Source organism: Cavia porcellus, unplaced genomic scaffold (assembly GCF_034190915.1).
Source record: "Cavia porcellus strain 051 isolate PalLab524CR breed Dunkin Hartley unplaced genomic scaffold, mCavPor4.1 scaffold_22, whole genome shotgun sequence".
Taxonomy (NCBI): Eukaryota; Metazoa; Chordata; class Mammalia; order Rodentia; family Caviidae; genus Cavia; species Cavia porcellus.
The window spans coordinates 34,723,246-34,744,668 of NW_026947505.1; the positions used below are offsets into that span (position 1 = coordinate 34,723,246).

Genomic DNA, 21,423 nt, shown 5'->3' on the forward strand with positions numbered 1-21,423 from the left:
ACCAAAATATTTTTCTGATTCTAACTACCATGGCATGTAGACATCACAACTAAAGTATCACAGCACTATTTATTTACAAAAAGAAAAAAGAAAAGGAAAATATGACTTATCTTTTTTGCATTGTGTTCCACTGATACATTGTCTGTCTACAATCCCTTATATTCCATTCTATTGAGCAAAGTTTAGACAACACAAATAGCAAAAGTGTTTTAAAATAACCAATAAATGTAAATCCTTTGCCACTAACCTATACCAATTTTAAATGCCTCAAAGGACCTACAAAATTGATTCATTTATTTATACATACCATAAAATTTTAATTTAAATTATTAGCCTAACTAATTTAAACTATTGCAAAACTTGAAAAACTGACATTCATGAGTTTTCTGATGTAGGGAGAAAAATAAAAAGATCACTTACAAGTAACACTGGACTACCACACTAAATTCATGAATGAATTCTGCCTAATAATTTGACTGTTAGTAACTGAAGAAAGCAACGCTATACCCTAGTAACTGGGATACTATTAAAACAATTTAATTCAGCTGAGAATGCTAAGCTAAAATTTTTCCTTAGATAGATTCATTGATTTTTGTTACAACAACCACTTTCTATCCACAGAACTTTTAACACTTTTGAGGCAGTAGTAAGATCATAATATTAACAGGAAAATACTCCTCATAGCACTTTATAAGAAATTGATCAGAATGATGAAAGAATAATTAACAAAAGCTGTAAACAGTATCTCCACATTCATTTTTAAATAAACAAAAATGGGCATAAATTTCAATCTAAGAGAACAAACACCCTAAAAAGAAAAGAAAAAAATATATAAGTGTTCTTTTTCAAAGTAAATACAGATTAAAAAGCGTAAGAATATTGATCAAGTATTGTACTGATAAGGAACAAATTCTATCAACTATAAAATAAAAACCTTCATTGACAAAAATACATAAACTCTGTTTTCACTTTTGGAAATTTATTTTTAAAAAAGGTAGAAGAAAATATCTGAAAACTATTTTAAATATATATATCTATATATCTATATATCTATATTTTAAAACAATAGTTAAGGTAGACATCCAACAGCAAGTTACAGCTATTGAGAAAGATCTTGAAATTATTGTTGTGGGCATTTTCCCCAAAATAAGATATTTGAAAATACTCAATAGAGGGTTTTCTTTTAAAATAAACATAGTAATGGTATCTTTCTTATCATGTGTGAAGACTTTTAAATGATATATGATTTTTTTTTAAATTAATTGTATCTCCATATGAGATACCAGTATTTCTTATTATAAGCAAAAACGTAACTTTTTGTATGGATAATATACATACTTTTTAAGTACTTTGACTTAACAAGTTCACCATTTTTCAAATGAAAGAGTACATTTATAAAAGTTTCATTTTAAAACTAAAAGTATATTCTCTAGCAGTATGTAGAAATATAACATATTACTGTATGATTGTAAAACAAATCTGAAAGTGTTGCAATAATTTAAGACCACGGACACTGAAACATATGGCAAATAGTTTTATGTTTTTTTTTTTTTTTTTTAATCTTTGAAAACTATATAAAACCCTACGAAAGGTTTTAAAACTGATCAGGTTAAAGTTTGGCTAGCAGCATATTCATGATTTTGGTATGTTTTTTACACATGTATCATTTGATTTAAACTGAGAAATATGAATCAAATAATAAAAAGTATTCATTACTCCAAATAAAGTGCAGAAAAAGTTCAAGTTTAAAGTTCAAAGTTCAGTGCTCTTTACTTTGCAGAAATAAAATAAAATCCTCAAAGTTAAAATGCAAAATAAACCTTTGCCACAAAAAATTTTACCTTTGGATATAGCTTTTCTTAATGTCACATGAGAAATATCTTAAGCAAAACATGTACAAAACACAGAACTCAAGACAAAACTCTGAACTCCGTGGTGTCTTCTATGTAATTTTCCTTTCCTTGGCTGTCCCCTGTAACCTAAAAGTATGTAACACTTTCAGACTTGTTTAAAACATTTGCTTACCTATACAAAATAACTTCAGCGGAACCTACAAATAAAAAGTTCTAAGTAAAATTAAAGCTTCTTCTAATACACTATACTTAAATTAAATTGCAATATACTTACACAGAGTAAAGTAGCAGCATTTTTTTCACATCCATAAAAATTAAATTAAAAAGTTAATAATAGCTCAGCTGAATCTATAACCACATTTTGGAAACACATTGTATGACTGAAATGCAAACCAGTGGTGTCAAAGTGACGTAAAACTTGAAATAGACATAATGTACAGAATTTGTCAAAATGTAAGAGTTTAAGTAACACTAAGCAAATGTGCATGTGTGCATGTGTGTGTCCATGGATCTTAGCTTGCAAAGTGAAATGAACTATGTATGTGGTACATACAGGGAAACCACTTCCTACCGAGAAACTGCTAATTGATAAATACTTCAATGATTTTTTTAGTCAAGACAATGCAACAATGTTAAGAATATGAAAAAAAACACAAATTAAGAAAAATCTTTCATTTTTCTGATATTTTCTATTTTAGTCTTATTTTTGGTAAGTTTTCCTGATATCCTGACTTGCTGGTGACTATTTTTGCATTTAAAAAAAGACGTTATATCTTACATTACAATAAATTCCCTGGGTTAGTTATTACTTCAAACTATCTCTTATCTACAGACTGTATCAAGTATACTGAGAACCTTATTTCCTATATTCAAAAATACTTTTAGTTTTATAATCCTAAGTAGTTTTCAGTCTCTTGAGCATAATGTATAGATTAATTTAAAAGTGAAACAGAAATAACATAAAACACTAATTTAACATTTTCTTACAAAACTCCTCTCAATAAATAATTACAGGTTTGGCTGATCTTATATACAAAAGGAAAAATGAAGTTTATATGCAAACAATAATATAGCAAATTAAAGGAAGCTAAATGGACTTCCACTTGGATAAGGAATCAACAAGTATATTTTAATTTGTTTAAAGCTTTTCAATTTCTTTAAATCTGTAACTACTGATGACATTCACAAATCCTTCCTGTGACATATCATGAACAATAAGTTTTCTGGATAATGCAGAAACAAAGTAAGCAATTTGTAAACTGCGGGATGTTCATCAGACAGCAGACAACAAACAAAATTCTGTTATTCACTGTTATTTTCTACAAATTTGAAAACCTGGGAATGATTTTACTTTTAAAATATTTCTTTTGGCTTGACCAATTAATTACATATATCCAGTCTCTATCCAATGATACTTAAAATTTTGATGTAAACCTTTGTATTCAATAGTGTGCACTATAAGACATAAACAAATGCTTTATTAATGAAAACAGTAAAGAAGAAATATGTATGACTGAAAAAGTTAAGATGGTCTACACATACCTTTAATGATCATATGGAATAGAAAAATAAACATGTTTCCTACCAATATGTGCTGATTATCTCTTACTGAAACAATGAAAATGACTTTATCTTTTTGAAACAGGGTCTCGCTATGCAGTTCAGGCTAGCCTTGAGCTCACTTTGTAGCCCAGGTTGATTTTGAATTTGCCATGATCCTCCTGTCTCAGCCTTTTGAGGCTGGGATTAGAGGCGCGAGCCACCACGCCTAGCTGAAAAAACTGAAAATGATTTTAAATAATTTTATAGAATATTTAAATTTCAAAAACATTAATTTCAATACTTGGTTTGCTCTTTGCTGCTTTAACAATAGTCAATTATAACCTCAGATTAGATTAGCTGTGCTAAAGAGACTGCTTACTTCTATATCTAGAGAGTGGTTTCTTTTCCATCTGTGATGCCATTCTAGGAACCAATTATTCAGCATCTACTGCTGTTTCAATTTAAATTGTACTCTATCACAGAAACAGTTTAATCACTGAAGTGTATTTCCCTTCCTTTTGGTTTTTTTTAAACGTTGAAAGGATATATACAGATTTATAATATACTTCTACAGAAAATATTTCGTAAGTCATCAGACTAGACTATATAGATCATTATTGACAACAGATGCTTGTAATTTTCCATGCGACAGCATGTGCACTAATATTTAATTAGCTCATCACCTGAGTGTACTGGAACTGTTAGCAAATAAAGGGTATTTTATAAAGGGAGCTGAGCATTTTACTGAAATAATGAAACATTGGTTTTTTAGCAATTTTAATTAAATAATGCAAAGGTACATTTAATTAAACATTTTATAAAAACTCAAGCAAAATTAAAAACGTAGCCAATTTCAACTTTTCTACAAATTTAACTGATAACTATTTTGGTCAAATCCACCTTCAACTGATTTAATGACAAAAGGACAAAGGACTTTGAAGTATTCTCCTCACCACAATGGAGGTTTTTCTCACTTTCCACACTGCATAGCCACTACATGGAAACTCCCATAATGATGAGCAATTCAGTCATGCTCTACACTTTTCTTTTCAATGAAAAGTGATGTATCACCTTGTTTTGCTTTTGACAAAGTATGAACTAAACACAAGTATGTAATAACAAGAATCCAATAGTAGCTCATACACAAGTCAACTATGTGTATGTTTTTATTATTTAAAGCCCACCATTCAGCTTAGTCTAAAGATATGGTAACAAACAGTTTCTTTTTTACTAATGATACTGATGACCAGTCCATTTAAGGGAAGGAAAGTCCAATACAGCCGTTTACAATCCAGTTCAATGACATATATATAAATATTTCAGCTTCAGGACTTTGGACTTATTGCCTCTTCCCAAAAAAGGTCAAACACTGATGGCAGATACAACAGCACAAAATCTTTTGGCATATGAAAGTTTAATACAGGAATGATCCAAGGAATAGTCCCTGCCATGTCTCCGCAACACATCCCTTTGTTTCATTTGTTACATGTGACCTGCTTAGTTCCCAAACTGTCAGCGCAAGCTGGCACACACCATATATTCTGGTTTGAGTGTGCGTGTGTACACTCCTCAGGTAAAGCCAAGATTGAGGTAAAACAGTGCATGATTGTGCTAGGAAAGAACAGTATCCAGTGATGAATATCCTGTGAATGTTAGCTTTCCTAAATAATCAATGAAATAAAAACAGGAAAACTTTTCCTTCTGGCTAAAGTAGAACTTGTTTGATTCTGGTTGTCAGAACTGGTACCACTTCTTATCTTTGTATTTCAACATCATCTACAAGAGGAAAAAAAAACAAGAAAAACATGTTTTCAAAATATCAAAACAATAATAACACACACACACACACACACACACACACACACACACACACACACACATATATATATACACATCTTTATATACAATAATAACATATATATATACACATCTGTCTCTTTGAGACAGAGTCTCACTATGCAGTTCAGGCTGGCCTTGAGCTCACTTTGTAGCTCAGACTGGTCTTGAACCCACAACAATTCTCCTGCCTTAGCCTCCCAACTATGGCGATTACAGGTGTGCACTACCATGCCCAATTTGGTTTCTATATTTTACAAAACCATATGTTACTCTGAAACATTCTGTAGAGTTATTACATTGTTTACTCAAAATAAATTTATTGAATGCAGTAAAAACTGATTCACTTAGAAGAAAAATGACCATAATCATTAAGAACTAGTCAACTAGACTCTCAAACTTCTTAGAAATGTAACATAATTTGGAGACTGAGATAACCTACAAATAAGTTAACTGTCAAAACATGCTTAAAGAACCGGGAATGTGAAATTGGAAATGCTACTACTACTATTATCTCAAATTCACTGAGCTCCTACTTGGTATTGAATGACACACTTTCCCTACTTGATTTCATTATCTGTACAACTATTGTTCGACTACACATTATTTTTCTTCCCATTTATAAATGAAGAAGAACCTGAACTTTCTAAAGCTACACAAAGTTGAACCATGGATTTAAGCCTATCCAGTCAGATTCAAGAATGCGTGATCACAAGTATCTCAATGTCTGTTTCGTTAGACTCTCAAATATGGCTGAAGAACAAAATTAGATTGAAAGGAAAAGCTATCAGCTTGAGATTGTACACTTTGTTAACTACAGTTTGGATATACTGTGAAACTGATTTAAGTTTCTGTATTTCCTAGGAATTATAGAGGTAGGTGCAGGTTTGTAACAACAAAAATCCTATCCTAAATTGGAGTATACTAAATAACCTGCATTAGAGGTGCATGTAGGCACAGTACAAGTACTTACAAAAAAGTCTCTGAATCTTTCTGAAGTCCTGGGCAAACATCTCCCAGGTCAAGTTATCTCATTCATGCATCCTAGGTTTCAGCATTTTTGAGTAAAGTGATGACTTTTGGTTGAAATGTGTAAAGGAAAGCTAATACCATGGATTGGATGCCCAAGCGTAAAAAATAACCTTAATATAATTTCTTTAGACAACAAACTCAAAATATCCTCAAACTAGGAACTAAATATGGGTAAGTATCTCAGTCCAAAGCACCGCAGATGTGTGCAAAAATGAAAAATATGGATTTTACATAAAGGCTTTTACACTCAGTTTTTAGAGAATAAGTTACTCACAAAAATATATTTTTCAGAGAGTTGTGTACAGACCCTACTCTGTTTCTGAGCTCTTCCATGACTTCTGAACTCCATAAAATGAATTCATTGCAAAAGGTAGCCTGCTACCTCTCCACGTGAACTGGTCTGAAACAGACTTAGTACTATTTATTTGAATCAAATGTTTGCCAATTTCAGTTATTTAGATCTACATGAGAGAATCAAGGAGGCAAATTATTCCTTTTCTAGGACAAAAGGTAGTACATTATGAAGAACTAAAGCAAATTAGTATTGCTACTGTATTCCCCAAGAAACAGTTGCAAAACTGCTGACATTATTTATAAAGATCCAGATGGACAAGTTCCTTCAAAATTTATAAATTTCAGTAAGAACAAAGGGTCTGAGACACATGCTTGTAATGGTTCTTTCTAGTGACAAAAATTAGGAATATGTGATTATACAAAGAAGAAAATTCATGTGTAGAAATATAACAGCTACCACAGTTTGCATACTTGCTTTAAACAGGTTTCTTTGATCCTTTTGATAGACATACCTCATGGGCATGTTTAGAAAATGCATCTGCACTTGATAACATAGCTGCTGTTCTTTCTTCCAAGTCACCAAGCTTCTGCCCTCTTTCATCTAGCGCCAAACGAGCTCGTGCCAGTTCACCAACAACTCCAGACGCTGCCCCTTTCACACCTTCGATACCACCAGGGCCAGGAATATGCTGTGCAAGACTTCTTGAAGCCTTTCCTGAGGATGACTCTCCGACTGAATGGATTGATAAATGCAAAACGTAAGTCAAATAATGAAAATTTTGTAAGTATAAAATCTTACTACATGGTAACACTGAAGTACAATTTTTAATAGAGTGACAATTATAATATTTATACAGTTCCCTTTAATATATATTTGGCTTTAATCATGATGGTCTAAATAATTTCAAGATACTTTTTTTGAGCATGAAAAAATAACAATGTACATTAATAAATATCCTATACTAAATATACGCTTTTGCAGGACTTCTGCAAAAGTAATTATTTGAATACAGTGACTTAAACAATGAAAATGAATACAGTGACTTAAAACAATATTCCCATTGGCAAACTGATATTAATAGTTAAAAATTACTGCTAAGGATCACAATATTAAACTTAAAACTATGTAACTTCAAATGCATAGATTTAAGTTAAAATGTACAAATTTGATTTTACTTGACACTTTTAATAACTACTTAGGCTCAGAAGAAAAATGACTTTATTTATTATTCTTTTTCAGTCTTCATTATTCACAGATAACCTGCATTCTTTTTTGTGTCATTTATCTTGGCATTTACCAAACAGATCAAATCTCTGCTTTAAAACATCCTAGGATTTACTGCTTCCTTCCATTCATAATCCAGCTCCTGATCATCCAACACCCACATCACTTCACTCTTATTCCAGATTCATTCCCTTTCTTCTTTCAGCTTACAGTTCCTTCCTCTCCTTCTCTCATCCCTTTTCCTCTCTTACTTCTTTCATGTAATTCACATACTATAAAACTGTCTGTTAAGCATTTAGTGGTTTTAGTTTACTTACAAGACTGTGCCAACATCACCACTATCTAATTTCAGAACATTTCATCATTCCAGAAGAAGCCCATACCTGTTTGCAATCACTTCCTATTTCTCCTTTTCTAGTCTTCGTCAATCACTCATCTATTTAATCTCTATGTATTTGCCTATTCTTAATATTTCATATAAATGGATTCATATAGTACACAGTCTTTCGTGGCTGGCTTCTATCACTGAAAATAAAGTTGTCAAGGTTCACTATATTATGCTGTAGCAAGTACCAGTACTTCTTTTCATGGCTGAATAATATATAATTTTATGGATATACTATATTTTGCTTATCCATACATTAGTTCATGGAAATCTGGGTTCTTTCCCTTAGTTTTTTATGCTATGATGACCATTTGTAGAAGTTTTTGTGTAGATGTTTTCAGTTATTTTGGGTATATATTCAGTAACGAAATTATTGAACTCATAAGAATTAACTATGTAAATTAATGTAATATACGTAATCCTATGCTTAACTTTTTGAGGAACTATCTTTTTGAGGATACTTCTAAGATGTAACATTTTTTCTTTCCACTTGCAAGACAAGAGACTTCTAATTTCTTTACATATGCTAACATTTGTTTTCATACATCTTTTTGACAGCTATCCTATTAAGTGTGTAGCCATATCTCATTGTGGTTTTCATTTGTATTTTGTAACAAATGATGCTGGCATTTTTTTTTATGTGCTTGTTGATCACCTGTATATTTTCTTTGGGGAAACATCTATTCAAACCTTCTGCCCATTTTAAAATGAGTCGATTTGTCTTTTTATTCAAGTTGTAAGTCTTCTTTATAAATCTTAGATACTAAATCTCATTAGATAATAGATAAGTGATTTGCAAACTTTTATCACTTTTTGAAATATAGTTTTCATTATCTTGAAGTTTCTTTGAAACACAAAGTTTTAAATTTGAATGAATTCACGTTTCTGTATTTTTTTGTTTGTTTGTTTGCTTCTGATTTAGGTACAATTCCCGAGAAACAACTGCCTAATCCAAGTTCAAAGGATTTACATCTATGTCTTCCTTTTATACTTTAGCTCTTATATGGAGTTCGTAAAGTGTTTTGAATTAATTTTTGTGTATGCTGTGAAGTTGTACTCCAGTTTTTTTAATGTGGATATTCAGTTTCGAATACCATTCATTGAAACAAAACATTCTTTCACCACTGAATTTTCTTGGAATCCTTATAAAAATTAGTTGACTATAAATATTACAAGGCCTTTTCTGGACTCTCAATTCTACCCTATCAATGTAGATAGCTATCTTTGTGCTAGTACTCCACTGTCCTCATGTTGTACAGCTTTATGGGAAGTTATGAAATCGGGATGTGTGGCTTCCAGTATTTTTCTTCTTTGTCAAAGTTTTTGGTTGGTAGGTTGGGTTATTTTTCATTTATGTATTTTCATATGATTCCTAGAGATACCTTCTTGTTTTACGCCAAGACCTGATGGGGATTATGTTAAATGTGTAAATCAATGTGGAGAGTACTCACAGCTTAACAGTATTTCTTCTAGTGACTGAACATGAATTGTTGGTCCATCTACTTTTGTGTCAATTTCTTTAAATTATATTTTTAAGTTTTTAGTGCATATGTCTTTCATTTCTTCAGTTAAATTATTTCTCAGTGGTCTACCTTTTAGTGCCATTATAATAGAACTGTTTTCTGCATTTGATTTTTGGATCATATATCTGCATCAGTTTTATCATACATGACACCTTATGTTATCATGACATTTTGTATTTTATCATATATAACATCTTGTATTGAATTTTTTCAATCTATAAACACAGTGTACGCATCCATTTATTTGAGTCTCCTTTAATGGTTTGCCACAAAGTTTTAAAATTTTCAGTATTTCCCATTGAGGTCCTGAATGTTTGTTAATAATTATTTCCAGGTAATTTTGGTAGTAGAGATTGAATCCAGGACCTTGTGCATGGCATTCCACCACTGAGCTACAAAAGATACTTTGTGGTAGTATTATGGGCAACTAAGTTGGATAAAACTAATAGGACGTCAGGCAGGGATGGACCCTTGAGAGTTAGTGCAAAGATGAGGATACACCAAAACTGTGGCTGGGGGCACAACCACTGAAGGCCAGGCCTCCAAATAAAGATGCAATGACCAGGCCTTACATGCCTCCCTGAGGGATAAAAATAACTTGAGTAAAGTCTAGACAGACATTAGTCACTTTAGTGGGTGACCAGAACATCCAAATTCATTCCTTCTCAAAAATGCTTTTGTTCTATGTACCCTTGCTACATGACTTGCTTTCCTATAATCAGTACTAACTAAGCAGCTAAACTTGTAATGTTACAGACTGACTGTAGTTTGAATCCTCATTGTACTCACATTGTGTCTTTGCTTTATAAATTACCCCTGACAAAGGGTCTCAAAGGCAACTCACTTTCAGAACCTCTCGTCTCTCAGGAGCTATGTCTCAATAAATCTTTCCTACATTTAACCTTCCCTGTCCTTGGGAATTCATTCTTTGAGCTCAGAGGACACAAACTTGGCACATCTGGCATCTAGCAAATGAGAGTCATCCTTCTCCTGTATCGGTAGGAGGAAAATGGCACTCTTCCTTTGCCAAGTGGCCGTATTATAATCCCTAGAACACATGAATATGTTGCCTTATAATGGAAAAGAAACTGTAGATCTGACTGAATTAAGGATCTAAAAATGGAGAGATTATTCTGCATTATTAGATAAGCCAAATTTAATCATGCAAATTCTTAAAAAGCAAAGTACTTTTCCTAGCTATAGGGAGAAAAAAGAGAGAGAGAAAGGGAAAGGGAGAATGAGAAGGAGATATGGGGTTTTAGAAAAATACAGATGCAAAGGGATCATATGCACAGAAATATAGATGGTCTCTATAAGCTAAAAAGTCAAAGAAATAAGAATCTTCGCTAGTGTCTTCAAACAACAGCTCTGGAAACATCAATAATATCCATGTTGATTTCTAACTTACAGAATGTAAGAGTAAAATTGGGTTGTTTCAAGCCAGTAAGTTTGTGGTGATTTGTTAAAGCAGCAATAGAAAACTAATGAAAAAATTTTAAAAAAATTCTTGCTGTTATTAATATAACACAAATTTATTTTTTGGTACTGAATATATCCAGTAAATTTGCTAATTTTGCTAATCATTATTTCTAATGATTTAGTTATAGATTGTTTTGGATTTTCTAATGTCAATGACTTACTTTGTTTCCTCTTTCCAACTACTGTAACTTGTTCTTTATTACCTTTGTATACCCTCTAGGGACTTCAAGATATTTTAAATGACTAGTAAGTACTTGTGATCTCAGAGATAAAGTTTTTATTATTTTTTAATGTCTGACATTAAGTGTGCTATTTGTTGTTGGGTTTGGCAGCTAAATATTGTATATTTTGTAGTTACAATTTTATCAACTTACTTTCTAGGAATCTCTGTAATGAATGGATAATGAATTTCAACTCATACCTTGCTTGCATTTGAGTAGGTGGTCATTTGACTTTTCTCCCTAATTTATTAATATGTTAATCTATTAAATTACCCACTGATCTTACGAGTTCTTGACACAAACCAAACATGAGGTTGGTATGTAGCCTTTATTACTAAATGTTGGTTTCAACATGGTTTTACTCCATTTTAATTTTTGTATCTATATTCACGAGTAATATTTACCTTTTTTCTCCCTTTCTCATACTAGTTTGGTTTTTAGCATTAAGGTTACAATAATAACCTAAGACAAATGTTTTCTTTTTCTATTAGAGTTCATACAGAAGTATAATTATTTTTTCTTTAAATATCTGGTAGAACTTATTAGTGAAGACCAATTTGTAGAATCTGCAGCATGAGTTTATTTGTTAAAAAGTATGAAATGACTGTTTCAAAATCTAACAGTTATTATTTAGATTTTTATTACTGTTTTTGTACGGTAATTTACTCCACCAAAATTTTCAAAAATTTTACTTTAAAATTATTTTTAAAAATGGTAATAATGATATCTTTTTTTCCATTTCCTATTTTTTCTGCTTTTTTCTTGATTTCATGACAGGTTTATTAGTTTTACTTTTTTTTTGTTTAAAAGTCAACTTTTAACTTTTGTCCTATTAAGTTAATAACTAAAATCAAATCCCCGGTGTGAAGTTGTGGGTGGGATCTTTGAGAGGTAATCAGTCTTCACAAACTAGCTTGCTCTCTTTCCTCCTTGAAGACACTGCAAGAAGTACTTATGCATTTATTATTTTGTTTTAAAATCTTTGTTCCCTACATCTTTGACATTCCACTAAGGATTATCTTCCTTTTATTTGAAATACACCCTTTAGAATTCCCTTTAGTGTTGTAGTAATGCTTATTTATTTGTTCATTTGCCTAAAAGTATCTTAATCTACAATTATATATGAAAATACCCTTCAATAATTACAGTCAGTATATAGATTACCCCATTATATAGAGACATCAGTTATCAGTCTACAGCTTGTCAAAAGGCATCTATCACTTTTTTATAGCCACTTTTTGTCTTTAGAGTATATTTTCATAAGATATATCTAGTTGAGAAGCTTAAAATTATCTTAAACTTAAATTTCTTGAATTTATAGATAATCATTAATTTAAAAACTGTTTCAGGGATATTTCTTTATATTATATACTGATTCTTCTTTATTTTGTGTTACTTTACTTTTGAAGTCTAAACATGTTATGTATTCTTGGAGCCACTTCTGTTTTTATTTAAATCCTGCTTAGGTATTTTATTTTTTTTGTTGTTGACTTTATTGTGGAAGATTTCTTCTAATATTTAAATTACGTAATTTTCTTTATGTCTAATTTCACTTAACACTCATCTAGAGTTTTTAACAATGATATTTTCAATCATTTAGTTCTAGAAACCCATTTTCAATTTTTCCCATCTTCTTTACTGATTTTTATTATCCTCAGTTATTTGATACAATGTCCAGGCATAATACCTATCCTCTTGAACATAAAATGGACTGATCAGCCCAAACCTAAAACAACAAAATCCAGAATTTCTTGCACGGTAACATGATACTCAAGATTTTTCAGATTTATTTTAAATTAGAAATGCTCAACTGGTAAATTTTATGCAAATATTCTATTGTACTACAACAAGATATACATGAGCCTCTAGGGACCAGAAAAGGAATATTATCTTAAGTATCCCCTAAGAGCTCATGGTCGAAGGCCTGGTTCTCAATTGATACTGCTGTTAGAATTATGAGGGGCTGGGGTCTAATAGAGGGAGGATAAATCACTTAGGGCTTGCCCTTACAGGGATACTAGGATCACTGGCTCTCCATTCATTTCCTCTGCTTTCTGCGTACCATGAGTTGAGCAGCTTTGCTTTACCATATACTCTATTCTAATGTCCTGCCTTTCAACATGCCCCCAAATAACAGATCCAACCCAACCATGGACTGAGTCTGTGAGCCAAGATAAATCCTTTTTAGCTCTAAGTTTATTTTTTAGGTATTTTATCACAGAGCTGGAAATCTGATTAACATACTCATCAGTGAAAGACAATCATAGGAATAAAATGATGATATTTAATTCAAATAAAATACTCTGAATTATATTGAAAGTGGTGAATACATTTTTTTCTGCTTCTAAAGTATTTTGATTTTGGTTCTCTGAAAAAATATTTTCCTGATTTGAGAGAAAATGACAAAATATTTCTACATATTTTGTTAAAATGTGGATATATTAATTATTGAGAAAAAGAGAAAAAAGATGAACAATTCAAGTTAAACAAATCAACTTACATAGTTCTTCTCTATCAAGAGACTGTGCACCACCTCCAAATAAGCCTTTAAAAAATCCCCTGTTTGGTGCTTCAGGTGTTTCTACAGGAGTGAAGAGTTCACCCAACATCTCCTTTAAAATCAAAACAAATTTTCATTGTTAAGGCTTCAGGGAAATTAAACTGTGATTAACAAAACTATTATTGTAAACTCTTTAATATAAGTTTAGATAATTAACTGTTGAGATTCACAAACAATGACACATTTCAAATGATCAGATCTGGCAGTATTGACTTATTCAAAGCAAGGCTTTTAGGAATAACTTGTTGCCTGTTCCTTTCACTAGATTGTATTTCCTTGCCTTTCAGGTAAAGATGGTATTTCTGCCTAGGCTATAAGGTGCTTAATGAACTCAGTGAGGTTTTAACTTAAGATTCCCAAATGATGAATGATGCTGAGCATCTTTTCAAGTATCCTATTTTGCCCATGTTTTGTATTGTTTGATTGTCTTCTGTCTGTTAAGCTTCAGAAGTCTGTTTTTTGCCCTCCCCTCACCTTTTTTTAACTTGGTTGTACAGAAGAGCGGGTTTCACTCTGGCAACTGTACATGCACAAAACATGCTGTATCACTTTCATCCCTCCCCTGCCCACGTTATCCCTTTCCCCTGCTCTCCCTTTCAGTTTCTTATGTATTCTAGATGTAAGATTAGAAACAAACTTTGCCAAATATTCTGGGCTGTTTCTTGTCTTTTTTAATTTATTAAGTGTTCTTTGAAAAGCAAAAGTTTTAATTTTGTCAGTTATAAACTGTTGTTTTAAAAATGGTGCTTTTGGTTTTGTAGCTAAGAAATTTTTGTTTTACCCAAGGTAATAATGATTTTCTTTCATTTCTTTGTAGAAGTTTTATAGATTTTGGTTTACATGCAGGTCCAAATCTATTGTGAGTAAATTTTTTTTTTTCTTTTGCTTTGTTTTCACCTTTGGGATTTTAGGAGCTCCAGAATCATTTGTTGAAACAGCAATATTTCTTTGTTGTATGCTGTTTTCAAAAATTACTCGTTTATATACAAGTTTTTCTGTCTTGATGCCAACTTTATAATTCTTAAAATGTTGGCGTCAACTTGTTAAATTTGTTCTTTTCAGAGTTACTTTAGTCCTGCATTTACATATGAATTCTAGAATAAACTTGTTGATTATTACAACAACATAAAAATCACACTGGCATTCTGATTTTATTGTCTTAAATCTACAAATCAACTTTGGAAGAATCAGTATCTTAACCATATTGAGATTTCTGATCCACGAACACAAGATATCTATCTTTATTTAGGTATTAATACATTTCTTTATTTTGTTATGGTTTTTCAGTGTAGAGATCTTTCAAATTTTTTCAAACTTATCCAAAAGCATTTCGTATTTTTACTATTGAAAATGACTGCTGCTTAAATATCAACTTCCAAATGTTCACTATTATTGTACATAAATGAAATTATTTTTGTATACTGATCTCATATCCTCCATGTTTGCAAAATTCTAGTGCCTTTTTTGGGTAGATCTGATCAGATTTCCCATGTAGATGACCATGTCATCTATAAAAAAAAGAGCTTTTTCTTTTTCCTTTCCAGGGGTGATTCCCTCCTTCCTTCCTTTCCTTGTCTGAATCTACTGATTAGAATCTTTTTATTTTTTGTTTTATTAGTTTGGTATTGGGGATTGAACTCATGACCTCATGCTTATCAGGCAGGTGCTTATGCTGCTGGGCTAAAGCCCCAGCCCCTACTGATTAGAATCTTAAAAGCAACAATGAATTTAAATGGTGAGAGTGAGCATCCTTTTCTAGCTTCAAAAAGTTTAATACTTCATCCTTAAGTATTATGTTAAGTATAGTTTTACTTAGATGTTCTTTATATCTCCTTCTATTCCTTATTTGCTGAGATTTTTCTACAATCAAGAATGAATAATAAACTCTCTCAACTGCTTTTTTTTTAAAGTTTCTTGATACAACGAATTATACTGATTTTCAAGTGAACTCTGATGTTCACTTGAACATCCCATTTATTAGTGGGATAAATCTCAATCATTATGTGCTACTCTTTTCCTATATTGTTGAGCTGAATTTTGCTTAGAGTATTTGCTTTTATTATTGTGAAGGATACTGGTTTACATGTGGTCTCCTTTTCTTATAATGACTCTTTCATTTTGGTGGAGGTTAATGCCTGTTTCACAGAATAGATTGTAAAGCATTCCTTTGATTCAATTTTTGGAAGAGCTGCATAGAAATACTATTAGTCTTTCCTGGATTGTTGATAGAGAACAAAAGAAAACCAATCAGGCTTGGAAAGAAATTTTCTTTGGTCCAAAGTTGCTAACCTTAATTTCAATTTCTTTAATAGAAACAGGACAATTCAGGTTATCTATCTTTTTTGGGTGATTTTTGATAATTTGTGTCTTTGAAGGAATGTGTCTATTTAAATTTTAAAATTTATTGGCATAAAAGTGTTTACAGTATCCGATTATGTATTTATCTATAGTATATGTTTAGTAACAATTCTTCTCAATCCTGTTACTGACAAGTCGTAACTTCTCTTCATAAACAGTCTAGTTTAAGTTCAACTACACTATATTGATTTTCTCAAAGAACTTGCCCTTGGTTTAATTATTTTCCTGCTTTTATGTTTTCTGTTCTACTGATTACCCTTTGGATATTTGTTATTTATTTTTATTAACTTTGAATTCAACTTGCTATTTTTTCAGTTTTTAAGGTGAAAACTGAGGTCACTGCCTTAAGATTTCCTCCTTTTCTAATACTGTGCTATAAATTTAGTGTTATAAATCTAATCACTCAGTTATTTTTCCCTATTGGTACATTTTCAAGCTTACCAATCTTTTTTTCTATAATATATACTCAGTTTGTTTTGGCCTCAAGTACTGCAACTTCTCGTTTTCAGAATTCTGACTGTGATTTTTATTATTTGCCATGTCTCTTAACTTTTTGAGTATTTAGAATACAGCAGTAATACTGGTTGCATATCCTTCAGTGTGAATTCTAACACTTATGTCCATTCTGGTTTGATTAGTGTCTCCATCAGGGGTTTTATTTTTCTGTATCTTTGCATGAGTGGTAATCTGACTGGATGATGGACCTTATGACTTTTAACTTCTTGGGAGCTGGATATTTTTCTTTTCTTTTCTTTTCTTTTTTTTTTTTTGGCCTTTTTCTTTCTTTTTATCGGTACCGGGGATCGAACTCACGACTGCCTGCTTGCAAGGCAGGCGCTTATGCCGCTGAGCTAAATCCCCAGCCCCTGTGAGCTGGATATTTCTTATTTTCTCTAAGTTTTTTTGAGCTTCACTATGGTACACTAAGAAACATTTTAAGTCTTTTAGGTCTTGCTTTTATAATATGTTAGACAGGTCTGGAGCAGAAGCTAAAAAATGGTCATCCAGATATATCAGGTTCTAATCCTTACAACCCACGAATGTTACCTGGTCTGGAAAATAGATGTGTGCAGATGTGATTAGGTTCCTTGCCCTGGGAAAATTATTCTGTATTATCTAGATGAGTTGTATATCCATTTTAAGAGACAGGCAATGGAAATTGTGACACATACAGTAAAAAGGAGGCAACGTGATCACGTGGCAGAGACTGGAGTAAAGTGGCTTCGAGTTAAGGAGTGGCAACAGCCACCAGAAGCTTAAGAGGAAGGAACCAATTTTCCCTGAGCTTCTGGAGGCAGAAAGGCCCTACAAGGATTTCGACTTTAGCTTAGTGAAATTGATTTTAGACTTCTGGCTTTTCAAAAGTATGAGTAAATAATTTCCTGCTCTGCTACTCCCCCGCCCCCACCCAATGCCAACCTGCTCCAAATCTGTGGTAATTACCAAAGCCTCAGGAAACTGAAATATCCAGAGACTATACATTTTGCCTTTCCTGGCTCAGGTACCAGGCACGGTTATTTCTTTCAGATTCTCTCCTTGGACAGAGACTTTATAGTCACACACACATGCCGAACAGCATTCCACAGAACACTCTTAAGGGACTCCCTGCAGATTCCCCGGGTTCTCTTTGTAGTGTTCTCTACCTTGGTGTGCCCAGACTCTTGGTTCTGCCAGGTTTTGCCTTGGAACCTTTTCTCTGTACCATGTCCTCACAGGTCAGTAAAGCTATTAAAGCTGGGTGCAATACCTTGTTTGTTTCCTCTCTAGAGATTGCTTTTCTTTGCCTGATGTGCAGGATCATGAACATCAATCTGGTCCCTATGATGCCAACTTGGCTCAAAAGTCCACTAATATCTGTAAGCATCTTTTATATTTTTGGCTAAGGTTAAATGAATGCACAGTGTAAAAGGGCATTCAAAAAACCAAGAAATAGTATTTATAAAATTCATAGTAATCTTCATTTGACAGATTTTCACTAAGGCATTTTTTCAAGGTACTAAAATTATGGAGGTTAGCAAAATGTTAATATTGTCCTAAGAAAATATTTAATCATAAACTCCTTAAAAAGTGATCATTTTGGGGCTGGGGATTTAGCTCAACGGCATAAGCGCCTGCCTTGCAAACAGGCAGTCGTGAGTTCGATCCCTGGTACCAATAAAAACGAAAAAAGACAAAAAAAAAAAAAAGTGATCATTTTTCATTTGTCTTTGTTTCATGAAGGCATATGAAGTCATGTTACTGAAGGAGTTTACTACTGAAAAACCAATTCATTTATAAACATAAACATAAATTTAATATGTCTGTTACTAACTTTCACTAAAGAATAGCTATGATCAAAGAACACAATACATCGATCTCGGTAAAGTGACAAAGTTTAGTTTTGCACAGTTGAATTAAGAGCACGAATTTCAGATAAAAGTAATTTAAGAATATATGCAATATATTGTTTCTTTAAAAATAACATTTTACTAACAAAAGAAATACTAACAGGAAAACTTTGAGATTTACCTTTCAAATAAAAAGCAAAATTTTATATCAGAAACTTAGCAAAATTTTTAAAGAGAAAAATAAACATAACAATAAGTTTCAAAAACAGGTTAGTAAGAGAGTTATAATAATTAATACATTGCATATTATCATCTTCATAATAGTTATTCAGAGTACCAGATCCTGTCTAAACAATATTATCACAAACTTTTTTCAACAAACCAAGACTAACTACCAGTGCAACTATCTTAACTACCTTCTATATAGCTTTTAGTTTTCCATTTTTTTCTTTTCCCTATCACAATTTGTTTTTTATTTTGAACAATTTCTTCCCAATTCACAATATCTACTATACATTTTGTATCTTATTTACTCACTCAGTATCTCACACTACTGAAACAATATGATGTTTATACATATGGGTCGGATTTATTTCACTTATTAGTATGGTCTCAAGTTATATCTATTAACCTATAAACTTAGAAAAACTACTTTCACTTAAATATGAATGGGAACTTACATCTAAAATGTCAGATTTATGGATGGACCGTGAGACTATACTATATTCTTAAGTGAAATAAATCAGACAAATGTGTAAATACCACACTGTCTCTCTGGTATGAGAAACTAAAAGCGTAAATAAGAACCAAAATATGTAATAGATATTGTGAAATAGGAAGAAATTCTTTAAAAGGAAAGAGGACCTAGGAAGGAAGAAGGGGGAAAGAAAAGAAGGGGAAAAAATTGGAAAAGAAGGATAAAAGGAAAACAAAGCTTTGTAAATAAGGAGGGCAAGACGGGTTGAGGGGAGGGATGGGAAACAAAGGAGTGAACACACACCACGTACAAATTCCCTATGACGAATGTGATCATTATGTATATCTAAACTGTACCAATAAACTTAATAAAAATAAAATAAAGGGTCAGATTTAATTTTGTTTTACTCTCAAGGACTGAATTTCCATTACAGTAAAGCACTGTGAAGTGGCGACAATGTATGACACAAGCACATCAGTGCAGGATAAACAGGACTCTCAAAGCAGTATAATAAAAAGGTTCTGAACTTTCCTAAATAGGCTCATTTGTACATTCCTGTGTGAAAAAGGGCAGATAATACAAGGTTCTTCAGAGAATTCCTCACCTCTGAAGACATAGCAAAGCTTTGTTACTTACCTGAAGATTTTCACAGGTCTCTTGACTATATGTTAGTCTCTGGATTTCTGTAGGTGAGACAAGATACAATGCTTGTCCATTGTTGGTAAAGCAGAACGTTCTGGCTATCCGCATATTGGTGAGGGGCAAGTAATACACATCCAACAGAGGCCTTAAGCTTGGCAAACTTCAGGAAGAAATTAAAACTTGTTAAAAATATACAGTAGGCTTAGTCTGAAAAATATTATTTTAGTCTGAAAATATTATTACTAGAAGTTAAAAATGGCTAAGTATCACTTCTTGCAAATCTTGTAATTTAGTTTACATAGTCTGAGTAGAGGATAAAAAATTTACTTGTATTTCTCATATACTTCTTCACTAGTTAGCTGAATGAAAAGAAATCTTGAATGTGCAGTTCTACAAACAAGGATATCTTTCAAACTGAACGTAATTTTGTAATGATTTAAGGAAACAAGTATCATATTTGTGTTAAAAAAAAAGAATTTCATCCTTACCTGAAAGTCATAATATGGCCATTGGCACAGAAACACGCTAGGCAGATGCTGTTACTCAACGCTACGATATCTCCACGAAGCACGAATGAGGTCTCTGTTATGTTTTGTTTATAAGCACAGTTCTGGGTTGGCAGTGAGATTACTTTTGCTTGCTTTTCAGAACATATCACTGCATACTGGTTTTCACTAATTTCCTGAGAAGAGGAGGGGGATACTGAGACAGGTCGCTTTTTTTTTGATTTTTCCTTTTCATCTTTTTCCTCAGGAACATTGTGTTCTTTCCAGGGTTCATAAGCAGGTGGCATTAAGCAGCCTGTGGTATCCAGGAATGCCATTCTCAAGATTGCACCTTTTAACCTCAATATAGTTCCTAAAATATAGAAGTTTAATAAATCACTCAAATATTTTAATATCCCTATTCCATCTCTGACACTAAACAGACACTCAAAAATGTTAAACACATGTCAAACTGAAATTATATCACGGGTCACTGATTGGATTAGAAAATCAAGCATGATATTTAAGAGTCTGGGAAAAGGTATCAACTTTACACTTTCCAAACAGGAAAAGAGATAAGGCACAGTAAGGAATCTTCCCAGCCAGGACATTTATCTGATATTCACTGGTACCAGACATTCTGGAGAACTTGACCATGGGTGTTTCCTGAGATATCCTCACCTGAAGTCCCTGACTCCCTAACCAGACACCTTGCCTGACCTCCCCACTTGACTCCTTGTCCAAGCCTTATTTAAAAAGTCTCTTTTTCTCTGTACCCCACGGTTAGCCTTTTCACCTTCTCTGTCTGCCTATACTCAGGCACAATAAATTTCACGCCATGTTGCCTTCACATAAGGCTGGTAGTCTCTCATTTGCACCATTCCTTATGATTATCTGACCTAAAGATTCATCATCAACGGACATGGTGGGTGTCTGGACCCATGTTTCGTACTCAGCATGTGTT

At 32.4% G+C, this 21,423-nt stretch overlaps 1 protein-coding gene across 9 annotated transcripts in view; it reads right to left on the bottom strand.

Moving 5' to 3' along the window:
• Window positions 1-2,961: 2,961 nt before the first annotated feature.
• Stxbp5 (syntaxin binding protein 5) overlaps window positions 2,962-21,423 on the bottom strand; it is a 155,304-nt gene continuing 136,842 nt past the window's right edge. For 8 of the 9 annotated variants that reach the window (XM_063233034.1, XM_063233032.1, XM_063233029.1 and 5 more), the window contains 5 exons: window positions 20,463-20,832; window positions 19,969-20,134; window positions 13,891-14,002; window positions 7,070-7,290; window positions 2,962-5,171 (listed from right to left, as the gene is read on the bottom strand). In XM_063233034.1, the coding sequence (XP_063089104.1) occupies window positions 5,130-5,171; window positions 7,070-7,290; window positions 13,891-14,002; window positions 19,969-20,134; window positions 20,463-20,832 (911 nt within the window). In that variant the 3' untranslated portion in view covers window positions 2,962-5,129. The remainder of the gene's footprint in view (window positions 5,172-7,069; window positions 7,291-13,890; window positions 14,003-19,968; window positions 20,135-20,462; window positions 20,833-21,423) is intronic. The other variant, XR_010041948.1, reaches the window with a different exon arrangement.